This window comes from Alternaria infectoria (assembly GCF_024043175.1).
Source record: "Alternaria infectoria strain BMP 0036 chromosome Unknown scaffold_3, whole genome shotgun sequence".
Classification (NCBI taxonomy): Eukaryota; Fungi; Ascomycota; class Dothideomycetes; order Pleosporales; family Pleosporaceae; genus Alternaria; species Alternaria infectoria.
The window spans coordinates 2,300,043-2,323,275 of NW_026250692.1; the positions used below are offsets into that span (position 1 = coordinate 2,300,043).

The following is a 23,233-nucleotide window of genomic DNA, read 5'->3' on the forward strand; positions in this document are numbered from 1 at the left end:
TTACACACAGCTACAATATCTGCATCAAACCTTTCTTGCATCTTTCGCTTTCGAACACCTCTCATTTTTGCTTCCAAACACCCTCAAGCTTTTTCGAGCTATATACAACAACAATGTCGCGCCTGCCCTCTCCCGGTCCCGATACCTTCAGGTTTCTCGACCTTCCAGCCGAACTCCGGCTGATGGTATACGAGCACATCCCTAACGAAGTCTTCCGCCACGAATGTCGAGAGATCTTTGCTACAAAAAAGCCCGGCTTGTCTCTTCAAATCGCTCAAGTGGGAATCGCCCTCCTTAGTACGTGTCGGCAAATACACATCGAGGTCATCGAGATCATAAAGAGAAAGGAAGCACTCGCAGCCTCAATACCCATTCAAATTGCGCTGACAAGATGGGACGAGCGCATTGTCAAGATATTATACATTTTTTACCGGAAAATATACATCACACGCTGGGATTTGATCGGATCAACGTCGATTTATGCGAAACTCAGCTTACCTGGTAACGAACCTCTCTTGTCTGCCTTCAAAAGACTGATACGAGCACTTCCAAATATTGAGTTTGTTCTTGATTTCCCGAATATGGACTTGTATGCCGCAGACATGCTATCAGAAATAGCATGTTACGGTTGTTTCAACTTCCGCACTACCGTCCGTGTACCGCCTGGTTCGATTTCAACGATAGTGTTCAATTATTTCCAAGGCATCCGAGGCCTGGTTGTCATGTGGGATGAATGAAAAGACTGACTCATAGATGGGGGGTATCGTGGAAGACTTAGTTGCACGCTTGGGTTAATGGGTCGGAGAAGTTGCAATTCATTTGGAGATTGCTAGTCTACCTGCAGACTTTGGTATACTTCACAGCTCATAGCATTCGCCTCGTTACCTCGTATCAAGAGCTTGTATCTTAATACTCAGCCTCGTGTATTCCTGGTCTCAGGGTAAAGTAGTCGCCACGAATAGCTCTTAAGATATCTTGCTAACTTATTACTAGTATGTAGCTCCCTTGCTATGCTTTGCCAACGCCGTGCTGAGACGTCTTACTATTCGTGCTAACAGCTCAATAGTCAGTGGACGATCGCGACTGCACCGTGCGAACATCGCTGCTACCTTCTCACCTTCTGGCTACCACAACAACACCTCGACCCTCGTTTCCACTCCTAATTTGCGGAAGCTGCATGCTGTCATGGTTGCTTATAAGATATCGCGCGCTCATCACTTCTACTCTTACTACGCCACACCATTCTTCCGGCGCCGCAGCTCTTACGGTCAAACATCCGATAGCAGGCAGCATCCGATCACTTACCTCAAGACTTCTTATCTCGCATCGCAATCATGTTCTTGATGTCTACTCTCCTCCTATTACTTCTACCTACCTCACTCTTCGCCAAAACCATACCTCGAGCCGACAACGTCGAGATCCACACCAAGCCTACTAAATGTCTCCATTACGTCGGCTTCAGCAGCGAAACGATCACGTTCAAAGACCTGTATGAGAACAACACGTTTGACTACGCCATCGTCACCAAATATACGACCTATTACCCCGCCATCCTGAGCAACGCCTTAGTATCCAAGTACTTCGAGCTTTCCGTACTGAGCAAAGATCAATTATGCGGTTGGACAAAAGCTGCCTCCGTGCATAGCTCGCTGGGGCTGGACTTCAACAACCACCGCGGCGACATCTACTGGAAGCACAGCGCTGCCAGCCAGACGGCTCAAAACTTATACCCCGAGAATGCAATTCGCGCCATCCAAGATATACTCGAGTACAATCCACCCGCCGGCGACGTCTACATGTTCAGCACCATCATCCTCGCCTGGACCACGAGTCTCTTCGGCTACATCCTCCTCATGCTGCTACTCATGGCCTGCATCAGAAAAGCCGATCGAACCACGAACACGTCAAATAACAACGAGGTTGACGAGGGCATCGAGCTCGAATCAATCAAAGCACCCGATACAGAGAGCCTGGCAGGAGCCGACTCCGCGGCGGCCGGGCCATTCGAGGACGTCAAATGGGAATACCCTAGCCCTCAGCGTTCTACCAATACGAAGCGGCCCGAACCGCTTCCCATGTACTCGCTTTGGGGATCTAGTCATGCGGTGGCTTGATGCAAGGCTACGCTGAGGCTCATGGTGAGAACGCAGTTGATTCGCTGTGTGGTTTTTGGTTTCTCATACCCAGTTTCTTGTGTCATCGCGTTTACTGTACCTGGGTTCACTTTGTATTCTCATGGCGCCAGGTAGATACCTGTCCCGTTGTGTCTGAGCATCCTGAACGCTTTGGTTATTGTCAAGCGCACGTCGGCTCCGCCCGTTCTCCCGATCCCATCCTCTTCTACCGTCTATAGCATGCGCTTTTGCTTTTTACATAGCCCCCAATGCAAGCCACATCACCTGAAACCCATCCATCAATCACTGCTGTGCGGACCATCGGAAAACGATATGCACAGCGCCTGATCATAGCATCGCCCCGCTGTCGTGATTCCGGTTGTCCAACTAATCCAGCCTTTTCCTTTCCGCCCGGCTTAAACTGCGGTCGAGTTGGAGTGATACAGTGCATACTCAACCCAAGCTCAAACACATGTGGTGGGGCTTGGATCGATCTAATTTCCGCCTATGCAGTCATTGTTACACAGAAAGACATTGGGGGCTAGTGGCGTTCCCGGACGTCGAGAACGGACCGGTGAGCAACAGGTTACCCGGTAAGGCGGCCAAGCAAGTTGTGATGTTGTGTTGTACGTCTTCGAGGGGCGGAAATAAGCACAGTGTTACAGTACACTAGCTGCTGACAGTCTAGTAACGTCGGTAAGGCTGTTCGCCGATGTCAAGTCGCTGGCGTGGGGTGTAGATGATGTATTCAGTATTTTGGACAAGAAGACGTGAAATTATGTGAAGTATGCTACAAGAACAGCAATGATGATAAACTACGATCGCTGACAACAAGTGAAAAGGCACATTTGCAGTAGATTTATGCCTCCTCCCAGCGTGCCCAACAACATATCGCTCTCATGAAGATCCTCAGAGTTACATCTCGTACCTCGCTGGCGCTACCCCATCGGTCGGCGGTTTATGTGCGTGCTGTGGATCCAACTCCACTAAGCTCTCCGGTGGTGCCTCATTCAGAGGAGGGCCATAGTAACCGGAGCTGTTATTGAATGGATGAGGATTAGACCCGTTCTTGTACTGTTCAGCGATCTGTGTGCCAGGAATTGGTGACGAGGTGACGTCTTTCTTTCTGTGACGACGGAATAGGAGGAAACCAACGACAAGGCCGATTATGAGTGCGACAGGTATCCCGACGCCGATGCCGATTTTGGCTGATGTGGGGAAGCTGTTCTCGCGCGGTGCCGCGCTCGCTATCGGTATGCGTTCGGGTGTGGATGGCGGTGTTGTCGTTGGTGTGCTAGTAGGTGTTGAGTTTGCAGTGGCGGAGGATGTGGAGCTCGCGGTAGACGCCGAGCTCAGTGAGGTGGAGGGCAAAAGCGACGAGGACGATCTTGTTGTCGATTCGGTCTTGTCTTCAAGGTAGAAATACCGGCTGAAGTCTTCTGGTTCTGTTGCGCCCTCCTGGTAGAGCGCCAATTGGAACAGGTTGGACAATTTGAGGTTGATCTCAGGCCTGATAATCCATTCTTGGTTGGTTCTGTTTACTACACTCTCTGTTATATATCGTTAGCTAGTAGTTCCCTGACTTTTGATGGCTGCTATACGTATGATGTATTCTATGTTCTTAATCGATACGCCGGTCTTCGGATCTGCTTGCCACAGTATTATAGAGACTGCAGTGCCGGCTGGTGCCTCCGTCCAATACACCGTAATCTTCTCGCCTATAGTGTAGTTGAGTGCATTGCTCATGTCTAGTGCGACATCAAGCGATGGCGGGAGGATAAATTCCATGGGCGCTGGGACATGGACAAAGGTCCAACTATAGTAGCCCAAAATCCGACAAGAGCACGAACAAAGGAAGAAGACACGTGTGCTGGAAAATGAAAAGATGATAGAAAGGTCTTCAGTTCTGCAAACGTCTGTAAGCTTCACGCGGGTGAAGAATAGCGTACCCAGAAAGAGGTAAGCACCTAAGGTTGGAGCAGGCGAATTGTCGGGGCGGTACCTCAAGCAGTCGACGAGAGTCTGAGATTGCACCTGTGCAGTGACGCCTGAGGCTTACGAGCTGACAGTCACGACGGCAGCCTGGAAGTGCTGGGCGATTAGAGTGGTCTGTGGCGTAGTGCGCTTTTCCCATACCAAGACGAGTCTGTCATGGCTAGAAGCGTGGCGCTGGAGGTCATCGGTCTGCGCACGAGAACTCCTGTTGATCAGCGTTGGAACTGTTATCTCGTGCATGCGGCTGAGCTTGGGATATGCCTCTCAAACCACGTGTCACGGACGATGATTGTTACCTGTCGCTGGTACTGATCGTTCACTGGTCTTCATCGCCATCCCTCATGAATCATTACCCTAGAGGGTTTACAATCGGGCTGAGACATATCATACCCTTTCCATCATTGGATGACAGGACACAACCTCACCAGCCGTCTGGGGCCAAGACCTGTCGTGGCCTTAAGTATCTGCATGTATACGCACCGTGGGGCGTAAGGCTGCGGATCCCCGAAATGAGCAACGGATCTTGGTAGCCAGTAAGGCCTTCCTCTTTGTTTGAGGAATGCGGATTCTTTGTTGCGCACGTGGCTGAATATGCTGTACTACCCCCTTGACACCGAAGGTTTTCGTGGGGTCCATGGCATTGTGTCACCCGCGCCATTTATTTCCGGAACTGTCAAGGATTGTCTAAGACAAAGCCTAGATTTGCGTTGGTATCTTGACTGCAAAGACTGAAATGTCAGCGGTCGTGATTCAGCCTCATGAAGGTCGATGTGGATGATGAAGCATCTACATCCGCTCTGCTTAGACACATTACAGCAAGCTCTCGTTCGGCATTCTGCTCATTCAGCATGTTAGCAAGGCTTCAATTCAAGTTCGTCAGCTATCAGTCGCTCTTTGCCTTGTGCGTCCTCCTTCTCATATACCAGATCTACACCATCCGCTCCGCCCACGATGACATCGCCCTGCCCATCCAGGAAACCGTCCAAGCGCCTAAGTATGAAGGCATACCGAGGGTTATATGGTACAAGCTGGGTCCTCGTGGCCTCTCGGAAGAAGCCCGAAACTGGACCGATAGCTGCATCACGTCCAACCCAGAGTACGAAGCGCACTTCATGACGGACGAAAGTAGCGACGAATATGTTCGTACCGCGTTTGCATCGAGGCCAGATATCGTCAACAACTACCTTGCGCTTCCAGTACCTATATGGAAGGCGGATCTGCTTCGCTACTTGTTACTCTGGGATCAAGGTGGCATCTGGTTCGATCTCGACGTCTCCTGTGAGAACATACCCATCGACGACTGGATTCCATCGGAGTACAAAGCGAACACAAGTCTGGTTGTGGGTTGGGAGTTCGACCATGGCTGGCCGGACAATTACTTGCACCAGATGGAGATATGGGCTATCATGGCAAAGCCCCGGTCACCGCATCTGATGCAGGCGATAGATGACGTTTTGGAAGAGCTGGCTAAGAAGACCGCTGAACATGGCGTAGCCGTCGAAGACACTACCATGGAGATGATGGGAGATGTAGTCGACTTCACAGGCCCAAGGCGTCTGACGTATGCGGTATACAAGAGTCTGGGTGCCATGGTGAACCGCAACCTGGCGGGAAGTGACGTTGAGAAGCTTCTGCAGCCCAAGCTAGTCGGAGACGTGCTGTTCATGCCCGGTCGCTCTTTTGCGCCGATGACGAACAGATACAGCGCTGAAGAGGAAGCAGTACTATCACCACAATTAGTGACGCATCACTACGCCGGAACGTGGAAGAACAGCCATGGCGGCGAGCGTTAAACGGTCAATTCGAATCGTACTCCAAAGTCGCGTCGGTCTGTTGTCGGCTCAGGCCAGATGTTGTGTCCGCCAACGCCATCAACAAAGGTCGCTAGTAGGCAACAATCCGTAACATCGATGCGCGTGTGAGGAGGGAGCCGGAGCTTCTTCAAAGGTCGATGCCGCAGCCCTGGTTTCCAGCCCACCGGGCCAGCACTTGACCTCGGGAGGGATCTTACAACCTAGCGCGAGCTAGCATGAATGCAGCTAGGCCAGAACCTCCCGCGTGCTGCTCTACCTGGGTATCACTACGATACTCACAGTCTTCATTGCGAACTGGTTATGGAGAATGCAATGTGATTTCATGGGATAAGCTACAGCAGCCTCAAAATCAGTTCAGAAATACAATCTCCCAGAAACCCACCTTCGTGACCCCTCGCTCAAAAAATCCAATTGCTGTCACGAACCTGTCCCGCATCTCCATCCACTGCGTAATGAGAGCGGGCTGACAGTAGAGCTCGATTTTCTTCACCTCGTTCAGCTTGGGGAGGTCGTGCAAGGCACCAAGCCAGTCGCCACACTCTTTGTGAAGATTTCTGGAGATTCCTGGGTCTTGGTCTGAAGCGTCAATATTGGAACCTACTTGAAGCCTGATGACGGCATCGGCGATGACGCCTCTCTGCCTCGCAAAGTCACGTAACCCGGACGGACTATCAAACTGGCGGGCTTGGGTAGGAACTTGCGAGCTTTGTCCAGCCATGATAGGTTGATGTGATGAAGGTTCGGTGAGACGCTGAAGAAGGGGTGATGTGGGCAGTTATATAGCCGATATGATTGCGTTCTTTACCAGCTGATATGATCACCGCGGCCTGAAGCCATGTGATGTTTGATGTAGCAAGTTCAAGACTCCTGATCACCAAACGGATAGTTAAACTTCAGGAGAGCATTCAGTCCACCGACCCAGTGGTCCTCGGCCATGTCTTCCTTGCCATTTGTGCCACGCACGATGCTGGGTACGCCACCCTCCCAGCCACGAGCGTCCCGCTTGACCTCTTCTCCACCTATGCGGACTTCCATACCCGTGCCCAGTTTCTCTGTAATGGTATTTCCGTCGATGCTGACCTCGACTTCGCGACCACGATTCTTCTTGCCTAGTCGCAGTGTGATTGGCGTCTGAGCTGGCAGCACCAGTGGCCTGAAGGAAAGCGATCGAGGGCAAATAGGCGTAAGGCATATCGATGGTACGAGAGGGTGTACGATGCTTCCTCCAGAGGACAACGAGTATGCCGTGGATCCAGTAGGCGAGCTGATGATCATGCCATCAGCGACTGCCTCGGTCAGGAAGCGGTTGTTGATGTAGACGTCGATGATCTTCAGGTGCGGGCTGGAGCCACGGTGAAGCGTGACCTCATTCAGCGCGTAGGTGTCGCCCTCTCCTTCGATGCCACTGATTCTCTTTCCATCAGGCCCGAATACGCCCACCTTCAGCCTGTTGCGCAACAGAATGCGCGCTGTTCTGTTGCTTCCCATGGCCTTGCCGCGTATGTCGGCGTAGCTCAGTGGCTTATCCAGAGGATCATCGGGCGACGTAGGTGGGGTGGGTGGAATCGTCCCATGCGAATCGGAGAGGGTAGCGTACGTGTCTGGCGCGCCGCTCATGTACACCTCCCGAAACGCTCTCTTGTATTCCCTGAACTTGAACTCGCCCAAGAAGCCGATGGTGCCCATGGCGAAGCTCAGTACAGGAGGGACATTCTCTGCATGGCTGAACAGGCTACTAGCCCTCAGCAGCGTGCCGTCGCCTCCCAGCGTGCAGACCAAGTCGGTTTTATCCGAAAGGTACTGCGGTGCGCCCTGGCTCTGCTTGTATGTGTATACCGGAAACGCAAGCTGCTCGTGAAGCTCTTGGGCTGTCTCGGGATCGAAGATGACGTTTATCGACGGGTAGGTGGAGCGTATGTGGGACGTAAATTCTATCACGGACTCGGTGATGTTTGGTGTGCGCTTCTTCTTGGTGACGAGGATGTTGCGCGGTGGGGACGGCCATTGCAGGCTCAGCAGGGTATTCGAGGGCGACTGTATGTATGACGGCGTCGTGCGCGAGGGAAGCTCCGAGATCTGCCTGATCTCAAGACGTCGTGAAGACGAAGCGAAACTCCGTGCCTGGGCCGGTAGAGCCAGGAGGCGCCATGGCAAGACGCGATGGGGTACAAACATGTTTAGAGGGTAGGAGGCTAGGGCCAAAATGCTAGGCGAAGCTGTGCGCAGAGCTTGGAGGGGTGGGTAGGCGCCATATGAGCGGGTGATGACGAGTCGAACCGTGGTAGGATGGCGCCTGGTGGCATCGCATGCCAGACAGCGGGGAGTGAATGCTAAGGCGCGGAGATAGTCCAGGCGCAGCGACTAAACTCCATAATCACATGCAGCGGTGGAACATTTGAAGAGGTGAAAGTTGCGAGTGAACGCGTCCGGATATGACTAGCGCCCGCTCCAGGCCAGCTAACGGGTGGGGTGAACCGCCGTGCTGTCATCATGCTCGAGGGAAAGCTGCGGATCGGCAGCACCAAGTTCCAGCGCCCGGAGACACGATGCGCGAAAGCTGCGGCCTGATTACTCCCTCTGCTCCTCCACACCACGCCCGCACGCCCTTTCACCCCCAGGCGCCCAATGCAGACGGCAGCGCGCTGTCCCACTCTCCCCCGCCGCATGTCTGGGCCGTATCCGTAGTTCCCTCGTCCGCCTGAGCATCCGCCCACGCCCGCCTGCGTGCACGCGCACTCACACTCTCTCTGTCATATTCCTCAGACCTGCCTGCATACTCCCCATGCTTGCCCACACCACGAGCATCATGTCCGCCACCGACATCCGGCAGCGCAAGCCGCCCGCATCGGTGCCCGTCATCGAGAAGCTGAAGGCGCAGCGCACCAAGACACCCTCCGGCCCAAAACTCCCCGATCCAACCCAACACCCAGCCGGCAAGGTCAAACATGGGCCTGTTGTGCAGTTTCTGCGCATGTGTCTCTTTGCAGCGTACTTCAACGGCAGCATCATAGCGTTCGTACACACTCAAGGCTAATACCACCCATAGGATACTAACGTCATGTCTCAGCATCGCCATCACCCAGTACATCGGCCTGCCGCTATACTTCTACAGCAAGGACCTCTTCTACGCGTGGATGGCCATGACCAAGCAGCACTTTAGCATGACCGTTACCACCATGACGTACTGGTGGGCGCCCGTCACCATGCGCGTCAGTGGAGACGAGAGCATAAGAGGGCAGATGAGGAAGAAGGAGGATGGCCTGCTCGAATGCGACTTTCCAGAAAGGCTGGTATTCGTCTCGAACCACCAGGTACGGTTATCCAGGCAACATGCTGCAGAACGATGAGCTGACACCTACTAGATCTACACTGACTGGGTCTACCTCTGGTGGATGGCATACAGCGCGTCTATGCACGGCCACCTCTACATCATCCTCAAGGAGTCGCTCAAATACATCCCAATCCTCGGCTGGGGCATGAGGCTCTTCGGCTTCATCTTCCTATCCCGCAAGTGGTCCACGGACAAGGAGCGCTTCCAACATAGGCTGAGGAAGCTGAGCAGAAGTCACGACGGCCCACTATCTGGCTCCAAGGGTCTCGATCCCATGTGGCTTCTCATCTTCCCCGAAGGCACAAATCTTAGCAAGAATGGTCGCGCATCGAGCAAGAAATGGGCAGAAAAGAACCAGATTGAAGACCTGAGGCATGCACTACTGCCGCGAAGCACAGGGCTTTCCTTTTGTCTGCAAGAGCTGCAAGGCTCTGTAGACTACCTCTACGACTGCACAATGGCGTACGAGGGCGTTCCGTAAGTCTAGCCTACCATGCAGGTTCTTCAGATACTAACACACAACAGCGCCGGCCAATATGGCCAAGACCTCTTCACCCTCTACAGTACCTACTTCCAAGGACGCCCCCCAAAGTCTGTAAACATGTACTGGCGCCGCTTCGCCATCGCCGACATTCCCCTCCACGACGACAAGCTCTTCAGCGACTGGCTCCTTGCCCGATGGCGCGAAAAGGACGACCTGCTCCAATACTTCCTCGAAAACCAGCGTTTCCCAGCTGACGAGGGCGAGACACCCAATGTCAACGGCGGGCCACCGCTCAAAGGCGCTGGCTGGATCGAGACAGACGTCCGACCGAAACTGTGGTACGAGTGGCTACAAATCCTCGTACCGAGCGCCGCGCTTGCGCTCGTGGTGAATGTATTTCTGAAGATTGCGAATCTTGTAACGAAAGTGGCGGGAGCAAAGTCATGAGATCAGGAAACTCCTCAATTGGCGGCAAACATGTTGTTTCGCAGTGTCTGGCGCGTGGTCGTTTGTGTTATGTAGATCGGCTTTGATACCCTATATTCATCTCTTCTCTGTCCGTCAAATGAGGGTGTACCTCGTGGTACTCACGTAATCCTTCTTTGGGCCCTTGACATCGTATCGCACTTCCCACCACATATTATCCGTGTCCCCGTTGACAACACCTGAGCCGAATGTCCAACTAGCCGTATACAAATCCTCGGCACAAAGATGCGTTTCCTTGTTCTTGGCTTTCACCTCCTTTCCACTTGCCTCTAAATTACCCATGTCGACGAATGACCCCCCGACCCCTTCCCCGTTCTTCCCCACGCCATCCTTGATGTCCGCGCGCGGCATCTTTTCATCGTCGAAGAAACGGACGGCGATGTAGTCGCCTGCTTTCTCGCCTGTGCTTTCCGGTGTCGGCGTTTCGAGTTGGTACACGTATTTCCTGCGTGCATTGAACTTGAGACCCGTGTCTGTTGCGAATTCGCCTTCTTCGGCGTAGAGCAGAGTTGGCGGAAAGGGGGCTGGTAGGTCGCAGGACGTGAACGTCGCTGTTCCTGACACTGTGCCTGAGGGATGAGTCGGCAGGGTAGAGCGGAGTTGACGCGTGAAGTTCCATGGTTTGTCGGGGGAGTTGCGTAGGTTTTCGAAGATGGAGGTAGGCAGCGAAGGAGAGCTGGGCTTTTGCTTTTCGGTCTCGGAAGAGTTGTCTGTTCGTGGTTCGTGTGGTAGGGGTCTTGTTTCTCGAATGGGTATTGAGGTGGTGATGCCAGTGTCTGTGCCGTTACTCTTGGTTTGCAAGGAAGCTTTTGGGTCTTGGCTTTCTAGCAGGATGGCATTGACGCTTTGGAGCGTGCTTCTACTTGGGTTTAGCGCGGGGTTGCTTGTCGTTATCCAACTGAGCCTTTGCTTGATGAAGGCTTTCCCCATGGCATTTGTCTCCTTTGGCGTGCTCGTATCTATCGCTCCCTTCTCGTTTGTGTAGAGACATAGTATTGCTAAGGCGGTGCCGACGGATAGATCCTTGCCTGTTGGGCAGCATACGAGGAACCTTCCGGTTATTGGTCCTGAGAGGGACGAGAAGAAATACAAGATTCGGGGCAGTTGAGTGCGGAGGTCGCGCGAGCCCAGTTTGCCGGTTTGGCATTTGAGGTGCAAGTAGTTTTTGACTCCGGCGTCCTTTAGCATCGAAGTGGCGAAGGGCTCCGGTGTACAACTGATCACAACGTCAAATCCGTCAAGCTTCATCTGGTCACTAGGAGAGATGTACAGTCTGGACGTTGGCTTGATCAGACTTGCGACCGCGCTACTACCTCCGTCTTCGTTGAGCAATCTTTCGATCAGAGCTGGCGCATCTTCCTCGCTCGTCTTCATCAGCACGTCCTTGTTCTTCCAGAAGACTGTCGGCGTGAGTCCATGAGACCATGCTTCGTGGTCATCGGCAGCACCCTGAATATACCCGCTTTCCGATGCTTCGGCACCGCGTACTCGTCGCGATGCTGTACAGAGCACGATGGGGTGAAAGTCAGGGAAAGAAGGCGCTGTATCCGGAAGAGATGATTGTTGTGTCACCCATATCGGTCGTAGGGGCTTCTTCAGCTTACTACGAAGGTCCACGAGGTTAGGTTTGCAGATATCCTTGTCTCGATATCAGCGAATATATTCGGAAATGCCCAGACAAGACACGCACCAGAAACTGTTGCACAAATCCGTCTATCCTTTTCTCCATTTGCGCATGCTCGCTTTCTCCCGCAGCTTGTGGCGGCGTGAACAATCGCATCTCCTCTTTTTCAGGTGTGCCGAATACAGCTCTGTTGATCACACAGCACCATGTCGGGATGGTTTTGCTCAGCGCGTCCGGCATACTCTTGCCTCTCCTCGTACTATCCACTACCACAGCGCCGCCAAACTTCTTCACCACATCCAGCAGTTGCAGGTTTAGTCTTCTCAGACTGAAGCTCCATTCGCCCATGTGGCCGTCCGTGCTCTTGAAGTAGACAGATCCAGACTTTTGGGTTGGCGGAATGTACCAGCTTCCACACCGTTCATTGGCTACGAGGGGTAGGTTGTAGACAGATGCGACTGAACTGACGAAGACGCTGTCGGAGATGATTGAATTAAGGCGGTTGTGCGTTGATAGTGCTGAGCGGCGCAGAGAAGAGAGGGTGCTGGATAGATTTGGTGTGTTGGAAAGGTGCGGAAATAAAATGTCGGCTTCTTTCAGAGGTTGAGACATTGTAGTCGTGGGCTCTTCCAGTCTGCCAGGCGCAAAGTTGATAGTGTCTGCGTGGGTGGGAATAGAACGATCATTCACATTTGCCTACCCCGCACCATCGCGTACGAAAAAAGGAAACGAATAACTTAGAAGGATCTAGGACAGAGAGAAAAAGCTACATGTAGATCGGAAGTTCATCGATGCCTATAAATATGATGTAACCTTTTAAATTATGTTAAGGGATTGGTGATGGAAGATGTGTGTTCGTGAGGGAACGACCTCGAGAACGCTAGTCCAAGAAGAGGTTAGAGACAAGGGTTCAGAACAAAATTCGAATGCGGTAGGCGCAGCATGGTGATACATTTGTCTATGGTCATAGATAATTGCTATCATGATGCTTTCGTCCGTCTAGTCTTGTTTAACAAGCGAAACAGGTGCGATGTAACTCTTCCGTGCGCTGACGAAATAGTTGACCGTGGCAATGATAGCCATCGCGCCAAACATAAGCGCCGCCCAGTTCATGTCCGTAGCCGAAGGGTTTGGCACTATAGGGAAGAATGAAAAGATGAAGGAAACGACCAAAAAGGCAAGAGCAAGGTCGTTGACGATGCCTCCAAACTTGCCTAGGCTCCAGCGTCGAGGGAGCAATGGCTCTCCTCGCCAACGCTTCAAGCGCACGCATCCAATCGATATGATGTAGGAGAAGATGAGAGCTGCGTTCGAGATAGAGACGATAGCGTTTAAGGTAACGTCCGACCCGAAGTTGATGCATGCGAGCACGAGCGAGGATCCGAGACAGACAAGTAGCGCGTTGACGGGAATGTCCCAGCCGGCTGGCACTCGCTCGATCCATGCAGAGAACGGAAGTCCCCTATCGCGTGCAAATGCCCAGATCTGGCGCGAAGACGCAGCAGTAACGGATACGGCTGCAAAGAAGACGAGGATGACGAGGATGGCTCCCATGACTTCCGTGCCCGCGATAGAGCCTGTCGCATTGTAAACGGCCTGGAGTACAGGCTGCCCCGTCGGCGATTCGAGAACCGAATCGAGAGCACCGCCACACATTACGAAGGTAATCATCTAAAATGAGCATATGTAGTCAGTATCTGCCTCTCATCCAAAGTAGTTCAGGCATGCTTACCATGATGCATCCGAAGATGCCGTTGAAGAATACAGCCCACATCATAGCTTTTGGAAGCACCACAGAGGCGTCTTTCAACTCCTCAGACATGTGTGCGCCCGCGTCTGGACCAATAAAACACCACAATGGGGTTGAGAGGCCAACCAGGGCAGACACGCCCATCGAGCTCCATTCTCCACCATTTGTCCAAGTCGTGAAAACTTCTTCCGCCGGAAGACGCTCTGCCATGGTCCAGAATAGAATCATGAACGCGAAGAAGGCAAAGACATGCAAGATTAGTACAACACCTTCAGCGAGGGGAAGATGCTGCGCCAAGAAGATGTTGAACCCAATCATGAGGAACAGCCAGAGCATCATCAACAGTGTGACATGCCATAGTTCTCCAATCTGGGCGTCAGGGTACGCGAGGAGAACCATTCCGATGACGAGACTTGAAAGCATTTGTGCACAGGCGGGAATCCCGCTGACCCAGCCGACAGCCGCAGCCCATCCTAAACATGGTGTCAGTACGAGACTTTAGATGTTTAGACCATCCAACTACATACCTACGATGTAACTAAGGGACTTTTGGAATGATGGCGGAGCGAACTCGCTGACCCAATGGTATTGTCCACCGGCAGTTGGGGCCATTGAGGCCATCTCGGCAAGCGACGCAATCATGGCTAGGACGAACACCCATGTGATAATCATCATCCAGATGACTCCTGCTGTGCCTCCATTGAATAGCCCAAAGTAAGCTGAACTTTGCTTATACTTAGCCGGGATAGATCTGCACAGGAACAAGAACTTACAGTAGAGCACTTTCCCATGTTGACTGTAGGACAACCACGAACCCGATGATGGAAATCAGGCGAAAATTCCTCTAATTGAACGCTTAGTAGAGGTCCTGCATATGCGTCGCAATAAGGGCTTACCCGGAGTTCTTGTTTCTTGCCCATCCGCTGCATGTCCTCGGCGTCGTGGGCTGTGCCTCCCAGAGCACTGGCATGCATCCTACCCGCTTCACCGGATCCATTACTTCCTGTGTCATACTCCTCGGCATTCACAATCTTCGATTCTCCGACGACTGCCATGGTATCAAGTAGGCGACTACAAGAGAACGACCATCGGCGCAGGTAAGAGATGTCCTGAAAGAAGAGGGAGGTGCAGTGGGGAATTCGTCCCAGACGCTGCTTAAGCGATCTAGATGCAAACTCTACAGCCGTTACTATACACGTTGATTGCAAGCCGTGCCTAGAGCTAGGAACTAGCTGCCGTTCTTGGGCCCATCACCGCTTTATGTGGCGTGCCATTGGAATCGTGACAGGCTTTGACGAATCAGCCATGAGTAATTAAGGAGATGGCCTTGGAAGAGCGGCTTGAGACTACAGGGCTCTCAAGCATTGCGCAAGGACACTAATGCATGATATCCGTGGGGGCCTGTGCAATGTCTTGTGCTGGTTCATGTACACCATACCATGTATCCATAATAAGGCGACTCAAGCGTAAGCTTATCAGGTACGGAAAGGTTTCGATTTCATGATGCTCTTTGACCGTCGCGCATCATGCTATTGGTGTCGCGAGGCCAGACAGCCGACCGGCGACTCGTTGATAGAGCATGCAGAGGGTATGTGTTATCGAAGGGAACATGGAGAAGGACCCTCCCAGGGCCGTTCCGTGGCCACTAGAAGCAGGCTTCGCCCGGAATTAAACAGCCGAGGTGTCTGTCGTCCAAGCTTGCTCCGCAGCACCACACACCTCCCGGGGCCCCGAACCGCGCACCAATCAACACGTTCGCTGTCACAACCTGCATCTGCGTGCTACCGTGCTTTCATCGTCAAAAAGGCTAGCTACAGGCTGGTGGTGTCGCAGATCGGCGGTCGTAGGAGTCCAGCATGGGCAGGTGCGCAAATTCTCCTCCGTCAGAGCGTTGAGAGGACGAGGACAGCAACTGTAGGTAGTCAACTTGATCGATCTTAGCTACAAGAGTTGATTAGCTGAAGTACAGCAGTCTATGTACGATCAAGTGCCGAGCGGTAAATGCTGCAGTCAGGCACGCTGTTGAGAAGCGATAAGCTCTGGCACGTCACGGGGCAGCCTATTATTGACAAGGTTCAAGGCACCCCGTAATGACCTCTCCGATCTACACCCACTTCAGCGCATGCAATCAGCAACAGGAGGGATGCACCACATTCTAACCAAAGAGCGCTACAGGTTTGGAGGATTTCATGCCTATCGAAGCCCGGTCCCAGCCATGGGTTATATGCGGACGAATGGCCCTTGGAGAGCCGCAACACGGTCCACGCGCCTGCTTAAGGGGTGATGTGATACATTCACTGCGCACAGAACAAAACAGTTCCCAGCTGGTTTCGCCGTTGGATGAACAGCGAAGTTCGAGTCAGGGTACGGTGATAAGATGAGACGGTTGTCCGCGCCGCAGCTTTGGAGACGACGCCACGACCCACACGGGTGTGCTAACGCCCTGTCGTGGGAACTTAAGGCTACCGAGCAGTTCTCGCGTGCTTTTCACGAGCAGTATCATGGCGGATCATGACGAGGAAGCAATCGCACGAGGCCCAGGACGTGCAGCTACGTTGAAATTCACCATCAGTCTCTGCTTATGCTACACACTATGTGTAGCATGCCTTCGAGGTTATATTCGATGGAGAGCTTTCAGTCTCGATGATCTGATCGTGCTACTATCAGGGGTAAGTACATCTCGGTGTATTCATAACAATTTTGAGCACGACGAGAGGCCGTTACTGACAATCATGCGAATAGGTGTTGGCGCTTAGTTTCTTTGGTGTCGTTTTTGCGTCCATCTCTACTGGACTCGGGCGCCCTATGACCGAGCTGGCTACTCTCTCATCCGCTATGGAGAAACTCAATAACTACGCAACGGCTGGTAACATCCTATGGGTCATATCCCTATGCGTCTCTAAGATTGCCATCGTTGCTATGCTATTGCGCACGACACAGACGAGATTCCACAGAAGATTTCAGTACGGCGTAAGCGCCATAATCGTCGCTCAATGTCTCACATCCGTCCTCCTTCTGAATGTGGACTGCTCGGTCCACCGTGTGCTTGCGTGGGACATCACCTCCGCGCACTCCGAATGTGCCCAGAGTGAGCGACGATGGATTGCTCTCACAGCCCTGGACGTTGTGACCGAGGTTCTCCTGCTCTTCCTGCCCATTCAGTTGGTGTGGGGTCTACGTATGGCTTTCCGAACCAAACTCATCGTCATATCGTCATTCTGGCTCCGACTACCGTACGTACCGCTCGCCAGCAGTGATTTTGTATTAGCTGATCACGCGATAGAACCCTAATCTTCTCTGCTCTTCGCCAAAATGAGATACATCAACTTACGACTACATCTGATGTCTCTCTCACGGCAGCCACAGTGGTCATCTGGCAGGCTGTGGAACTATCATACTCTCTAGCGGCCGCGACGCTCGCTGCGCTCAAGCGGTTCACAGAGTCGCTCAACACTGGTTTCGGTCATGGCGAGCTTATGCGGATTCATGCCCCATCTCAAGGATACAAGCTGTCGGGTCGTGGTGTTGCTTCAGGGAAAGCGAAAGCTTCACGCAAACAGGCACCTCGCCCGGATGAGCCTGAAATCTCTATGGACACCATGTCGTCTGATGCCACAGCTCTGCCCCCATCTAGATTTGAACCTCGAATCGAGCAGATGAGATTGAGGCCTGAACCACTCCAAAACACAGCGACAGTCTCGTCGGCACCGCAGAACTTGGTTTTGAATAATGGGCGAGTGGACGATACAAGCTCGAAAAACAACATCATACACCAAGAAATACAGTACTCAGTTCATTATGAGCAAGGCGCCACGATGGATAAACATGGCAAATGAAGAATCGCCACTCCTTATCCGACACCCATTCAAAGGGAAATGGCAGGCTGAAGGGCTTTACTCGCGATTGCATCATCGCTTTATGCAGTATACTATCGCCTGGATTAGATGCTCTCACTAGGGCTTACCGCCCGTCGCTTCCCCCTATGGACCCGTATGCGGAATATCTGCTCAATGCGTTGGAAGGGTTTCGACTGCGATGCGACAGTGAGATGCGCCATTATGTCTGCGACCTCAGCAATCCGGATATACCGTCACCCAGCAACATCCGCCATAATCTGCATAGTCTGCACGAAAATCTCGGCCAGTGGGCTTTATTTACACTCAGGATTTTCCAACGCAGAAAACCTGTCCAAAGTCCGCTTCCCATGCGATGAGCGCGTAGGGACGATGTGTCGCCTACTTGTATCGCTTCTTCCAGACTTCATTTCATCCATCTGATCAGCCCTCCGAATACATAAAGTACGACGAGACCTGGATGGCAACACAAGAGGTAGGCTCTTACTGTCCGCAGAACCTTGACGCGACGCAAGGAAAGCCATTCACTAGCCGAAATTCGTACATCGGAATGATTGTAGTCTTTTCTTCTTGGTGTTCGAGCAGCGATGCGCGATTTATACTCGCTGAGATAATTCAAGTAAGGGAATTAAGGGGCTTGGAAAGTATCGGAGACGGGAGCCATGAATGTAAAAGTCTAACGCCAGTCGGATGCCGGCATCTAGTGCCCTGGATGCCTGCCCAGGTGCCTCCCAATGTCCACGTGATCGATCACAAAAGTCGGTAGCATCAATATCGAACGGATATGGATATATGGCTGATGTCCAGATGCGCCTTCGCAGGGGTATGAAGAGGTTTCTTCGAGTCTTCACGCAATGTGAGCGAGGTCTCACCGCCGAAGCGTGGATCGCAAGAGGCATCGTGATATCTTTGCCCACCCTTTTCAGTGCACACGATTCTCCCAGAGTCTAACTATCCTCTCGAGAATCACGGACGTTCACACAAGCTCAGAAATTCTCCTCAAGCGCAAGGCTTGCGAGGCAATGGCGTGAAGCTTAGGTACATTAGATGGCCTCCATATTGGGACTACGCTGGAAGGGGCATAGACTCGTCATTAGCGTGGGCAAGCTTCAATTACCCGACCACTCTGGCATCTGCGAACGCGAACCTCGTCACTCACATCAACCACTCACATCATCCTTCCGAGCGTCGTCGTCACCACTATGTATCAGTTTCAGACTCTCCGTTACCTTCACTCTCTCACAACGCGGTCCGAACAACACAGCTAGCTGCAGCAGCGCAGGTCGTGCGCCGATACGTATGCCGTGCGCTCACAAGACCAGACGGAAGTGGTCTGCCGCCTTCCACGCGTATAGCACCAGTAACGAGATCAAACCCGCTGTGATGTTATCGGTAGCACCAGGCTCCGCTCGTATCATGCTATCGTGTACCAGAAGTTGTCCAGTGCAGCAAGATAGAGTATATCAAAGACTATTTGACACAAAGACGGTCAATTGCAATGATACCGCGCACCTTCAGGCAGCTGCTACGTATCGCGCTGTCTGTTCGTGTTCTCATATGCTCATTTTAGGCAGACGCATATACCCGGGAGTTCCCCCAACCCTCATCTTCCAGAAGCCTACCGCAAGCGCTCGTCCTGCCTCACACGACCTCCAGACCAGCATTGCAAGTCGGTAGCGAGGCTTGGCTGTATTATCGACCTGGTCTCTCGTTCGCCGTAGCCTCCCATGTGGAGTGCATCAGGATAAAAGCAAAATTAAAGAGCTTCCAAGATCGACGTTCATCAATTTCGACTGTCATGTGTACATTCGAGCCTTTCGAGAAGCTTTCTAGCCAAAGATTTCCGGGCTGCCTTCGTGTACCTGCTTACGTTTTACATCGGGATGAGCCCAATCAACACCCAATACAGCATTGTCGCGGAAAAGGGCTCGCGTCATTTTACTGCAGATTCGTTGATCACTCGTGCATTACCAAAGAGTTCATGGGCACTGTGGATGCTGCGAGGAGTTCATCTGCAACGACAGTCGGAAGACGGTTCTCCATGACCAGTGTCATATGACCCGATGAGCTGTCCCACAATACTAAACTCTTTCATATCTCGATGGGAAGCTTACGGGCTACGTAGATGATGTCGCAAACTGCCAATCATCGTCATCACGAGTGAGGCTGAGGACTAAGATCGCGGGGTAGGAGACCCGAACAATAAGCACCCCCGCAACCCCAATACGTCTCATGTAAACATTCATTTATCTACCCTGTAGGCAGGGTCCAAGCGGCTGGAGACCTATCAAGACGACTTTGAGCAACGAAAAGATAATATGACATTCGGAAGTTTGGAAGATACCCAAAGAGAGCATCCCACTGCATGATCCTAATGGCAGTCTCATGCGGCGGTAATGTCTTTCCACAAAAGAATGCTTCATCCAAAGCTGATAGCTAGTAAAGCAACGCCACCTCAAGAAACCCGGCTTTTGCCTCCCACGCAGCTGGTGCTATGTCAGTGGACCCCTACTATACTACCATGCCGCCATTGATAAATCTTCATCTAAGCCTCATATCTCAAGCGCTGATCGCACAGACCCAAACCAGAAGCTAACGTCCGCAGTCTCCGGGCCTGTTTCCTGATGAGACGGTACCTCAGTGCTGAGTTGGCGCCATACTAGCAGCATACGATCCAACGCCGATATAAGAGGCTCCCAATACCCCCAAGGCTTCCAGCACCAACGCAACCAAACAACTACATTCAGACGTCAACATGAAGGGTCTTTTCTCTTTCGCCGTGGCCTCGGCCATCACTGGCGCTTTCGCTCTCCCATCTCCCGTAGAGAACGGCCCCATCACTGCTCGCCAGGCTGCAGCATGTGCCACTCCCGTTACTCTGTCTGGCAACCCCTTTGCGTCCCGATCCATCTACGCCAACAAGTTCTACTCATCCGAGGTCGTTTCTGCGGCTGCTCAGATGACCGACACTGCTATGGCGGCTAAGGCTCTCAAGATTGCTGACGTTGGAACTTTCTTGTGGATGTGAGTTAATCTGCTCGTCCTTACAAGTCTCGACTGACAGATAGATAGCGACACCCGTGAGAAGATCGCCGTCGTCGAGGATGGTATCAAAGACGTCCCTTGCAACCAGATTGCCGCACTAGTTATCTACGATCTGCCCGGTCGTGACTGTGCCGCCAAAGCCTCCAACGGTGAGCTTGCTGTTGGCGAGCTCAGCGTCTACAAGTCCGAGTACATTGACCGTAAGCGGTTTATCTCTGTTGATCACAGCCTTTACTAACGATAGGCAAGCCATCGTTGCCATCTTCAAAAAGTACCCCAACACCGCCATCGCCCTCGTCATCGAACCCGATTCGCTCCCCAACTTAGTCACCAACTCCGACCTCCAGACCTGCAAAGACTCCGCCTCTGGCTACCGCGACGGTGTCGCATACGCTCTGAAGCAGCTCAACCTGCCCAACATCGCCATGTACATCGATGCCGGTCACGGAGGCTGGCTCGGCTGGAACGACAACCTAAGTAAGCACCCTCCCATCCCCTCAATCCCATTCCCATCACATCACTAACAACCCCTTTCCAGAGCCCGGAGCCAAAGAACTAGCCACCGTCTACAAAGCCGCAGGCAGCCCCAAGCAAGTCCGCGGCGTGGCCACCAACGTCGCCGGCTGGAACGCCTGGGACCTGTCCCCAGGAGAGTTCTCCGGCTCCTCCGACGCGCAGTACAACAAAGCGCAAAACGAGAAGAAGTACATTGAGCTCTTCTCGCCCGAGCTCAAGTCCGCCGGCATGCCCGGCCAAGCCATTGTCGACACGGGCCGCAACGGCGTCACTGGCCTGCGCGAGGAGTGGGGCAACTGGTGCAACGTCAACGGCGCTGGATTCGGTGTTCGTCCTACGAGCAACACGGGCTCTTCGCTTGTGGACTCGTTCGTCTGGGTTAAGCCTGGTGGTGAGAGCGATGGTACGAGTGATAGCTCGGCTACTAGGTACGATTCTTTCTGTGGAAAGCCCGATGCCTACCAGCCCAGTCCCGAGGCTGGTCAGTGGAACCAGGCGTACTTTGAGATGCTGGTTAAGAACGCTAAGCCGGCTTTGTAAGGCGCTGGCTTGATATCACGTCTCATTGGAGGAGGGCATGAGGTAGTTCGAGGACGGGGAGTGGTGCTATCTTGTATATAGATTGATTGGTTGATGGGAAAGAAGTCGACGGGTGGAAGTTGCGGTTCGAAAACTTCGCTTCAACTGTTTATACATCAGCGTAGTTACGGACAAAGAAATAGAACTCTCGTTTGATCAATATCCCCACTGGCGTCTTTGAGTATTGAGGGGTAAAGTAGTAAAACACAGAATCGCATTGATGTTGTCAAGGGCGAGAGTCGTCAACGTTGTTCATTTAACCACGACGACTACGCGCGGTTTTGACCAATAAGATGTAAATTTACCCAAAAGAGTGCGCCTAACGAATTTTGCCCCTTCCCAACCCATGTATACTTTCCAAAACTCCGCGTGCGCGCTCACAAACTAAGGCATGCTCGCTCGCTCAAACCCCATAAAACGCCATGTCTTCGCCGCGTGATGCATCGCAGTCCAAACAGTACTCTGTAACGCTAGAGTCAAGCCGTGAGGCTTTCCGTATAGTGTAGCGCATATCGAATCGTTCAAATCATTCATCTCCAATCCGCTCTTCGTTTCTATCGTCTTGTGAACTTGATGTACCCTCAATGGAAGAATGCTGTCGGCTAAGGGACCGCTCCAAATCGCGTCTTAGGCGCGTGATAGACTGTTCATCGGAGTCGTTCTAAGACATCCGCCTTCTTCTGAAAGGCTCTTCTTCTTCCTCTTCCTCCTTCTCTTCGTTGACTTGCAGCGTTAACCACGCAGCGACCAGAGCGCAGATACCGCCAAAGCGCAGCACCCAGGCTACACTTGTGTCACCTGACGTGCCCCTAGGCTTTTGTAGGAGCTTGAACATGATGGCACTGACAAGCGTTGCGATGACCTGCGGCGCTGCAATGGCGACGTTGTGGATACCCAACACAACACCAGCAGAATCGGCGCCAGAGCCGTCATCCTCTCCCTCGGCGATGAGCTGAGATTCGCGGTCGCGAGGCTTGATGATACCGCGACGGATGGCATCTCTCTTGGAGATCTCAGAGGAGATGATGGCGAACGGGGCCCAGTTGGTCACACACCAAGGAATACCGATGGCGCCGACAAGAACTGTAGCTCCCAACGTACTACGAACAAAGAAGGTGAGGACCATGAGGACGGCAAAGAGAATGTGTGAGATGAACCAGGATCGACGGAGAGTGAGCGATTTGACTTGCAACGTTTCCAACGATTTGGCGATCTTCTCCATGGTTGTGTTTGGGTTTTCCCTGCGTGCCGGACCTAGAGCAAAGTAGCCAGAGCCACCCATGGAATGTGGGGTTGTCGGTGTCATAGGCGTTGCCGGGGTTATTGGACGGTCGGGTTCTGGGGCTTGGAACGTCGGAGGAATGACGAACGGCAGGATGACAGAGGAGAAGAAGGTGGTGATAGCGAACACCAAAAGCGCTCTGGTGCCAATCCTGGTACCACTCTCCAAGATCTCGTCAATCTTGCCATCTGGCAGGTGGGGGTTCTCCTCAAAGTAGGGGTCGGCATAGATTTCGCCAACATAGGTAGTGATGTAGAAGAGAAATGGAAACCATCCAATCCAGGCAAAGAACTGCACCATGCAGACCTTCTTGATCTGGGGCGGGAGTTTCTTGACTGAGCGCGCGAGACCCCTGAAGA

At 52.6% G+C, this 23,233-nt stretch overlaps 7 protein-coding genes across 7 annotated transcripts; 4 read left to right on the forward strand and 3 right to left on the reverse strand.

Annotated features, from left to right (window-relative positions):
- Nucleotides 1-1,334: 1,334 nt before the first annotated feature.
- Nucleotides 1,335-2,114, forward strand: J4E92_002992 (uncharacterized protein; the record flags this gene model as incomplete). The annotated part of the gene is made up of 1 exon (XM_051494392.1): nucleotides 1,335-2,114. One exon carries the CDS (start codon nucleotides 1,335-1,337, stop codon nucleotides 2,112-2,114), a length of 780 nt encoding a protein of 259 aa, XP_051356071.1.
- A 2,843-nt stretch (nucleotides 2,115-4,957) lies between these two features.
- J4E92_002993 (uncharacterized protein) lies at nucleotides 4,958-5,902 on the forward strand (the record flags this gene model as incomplete). The annotated part of the gene is made up of 1 exon (XM_051494393.1): nucleotides 4,958-5,902. The coding sequence occupies one exon, from the start codon at nucleotides 4,958-4,960 to the stop codon at nucleotides 5,900-5,902; it is 945 nt and encodes a 314-aa protein (XP_051356072.1).
- An 879-nt stretch (nucleotides 5,903-6,781) lies between these two features.
- J4E92_002994 (uncharacterized protein) lies at nucleotides 6,782-8,098 on the reverse strand (the record flags this gene model as incomplete). Its single annotated transcript, XM_051494394.1, has 1 exon — nucleotides 6,782-8,098. One exon carries the CDS (start codon nucleotides 8,096-8,098, stop codon nucleotides 6,782-6,784), a length of 1,317 nt encoding a protein of 438 aa, XP_051356073.1.
- A 631-nt stretch (nucleotides 8,099-8,729) lies between these two features.
- On the forward strand, nucleotides 8,730-10,185 carry J4E92_002995 (uncharacterized protein; the record flags this gene model as incomplete). The annotated part of the gene is made up of 4 exons (XM_051494395.1): nucleotides 8,730-8,935; nucleotides 8,991-9,234; nucleotides 9,286-9,731; nucleotides 9,780-10,185. 4 exons carry the CDS (start codon nucleotides 8,730-8,732, stop codon nucleotides 10,183-10,185), a joined length of 1,302 nt encoding a protein of 433 aa, XP_051356074.1.
- A 114-nt stretch (nucleotides 10,186-10,299) lies between these two features.
- On the reverse strand, nucleotides 10,300-11,800 carry J4E92_002996 (uncharacterized protein; the record flags this gene model as incomplete). Its single annotated transcript, XM_051494396.1, has 2 exons — nucleotides 10,300-11,723; nucleotides 11,797-11,800. The coding sequence occupies 2 exons, from the start codon at nucleotides 11,798-11,800 to the stop codon at nucleotides 10,300-10,302; spliced, it is 1,428 nt and encodes a 475-aa protein (XP_051356075.1).
- Nucleotides 11,801-12,847: 1,047 nt separating this feature from the next.
- Nucleotides 12,848-13,622, reverse strand: J4E92_002997 (uncharacterized protein; the record flags this gene model as incomplete). The annotated part of the gene is made up of 2 exons (XM_051494397.1): nucleotides 12,848-13,519; nucleotides 13,614-13,622. 2 exons carry the CDS (start codon nucleotides 13,620-13,622, stop codon nucleotides 12,848-12,850), a joined length of 681 nt encoding a protein of 226 aa, XP_051356076.1.
- A 6,585-nt stretch (nucleotides 13,623-20,207) lies between these two features.
- Nucleotides 20,208-21,553, forward strand: CEL6C (1,4-beta-D-glucan cellobiohydrolase cel6c; the record flags this gene model as incomplete). The annotated part of the gene is made up of 4 exons (XM_051494398.1): nucleotides 20,208-20,476; nucleotides 20,525-20,697; nucleotides 20,747-20,974; nucleotides 21,036-21,553. The coding sequence occupies 4 exons, from the start codon at nucleotides 20,208-20,210 to the stop codon at nucleotides 21,551-21,553; spliced, it is 1,188 nt and encodes a 395-aa protein (XP_051356077.1).
- Between the last annotated feature and the right edge of the window lie 1,680 nt (nucleotides 21,554-23,233).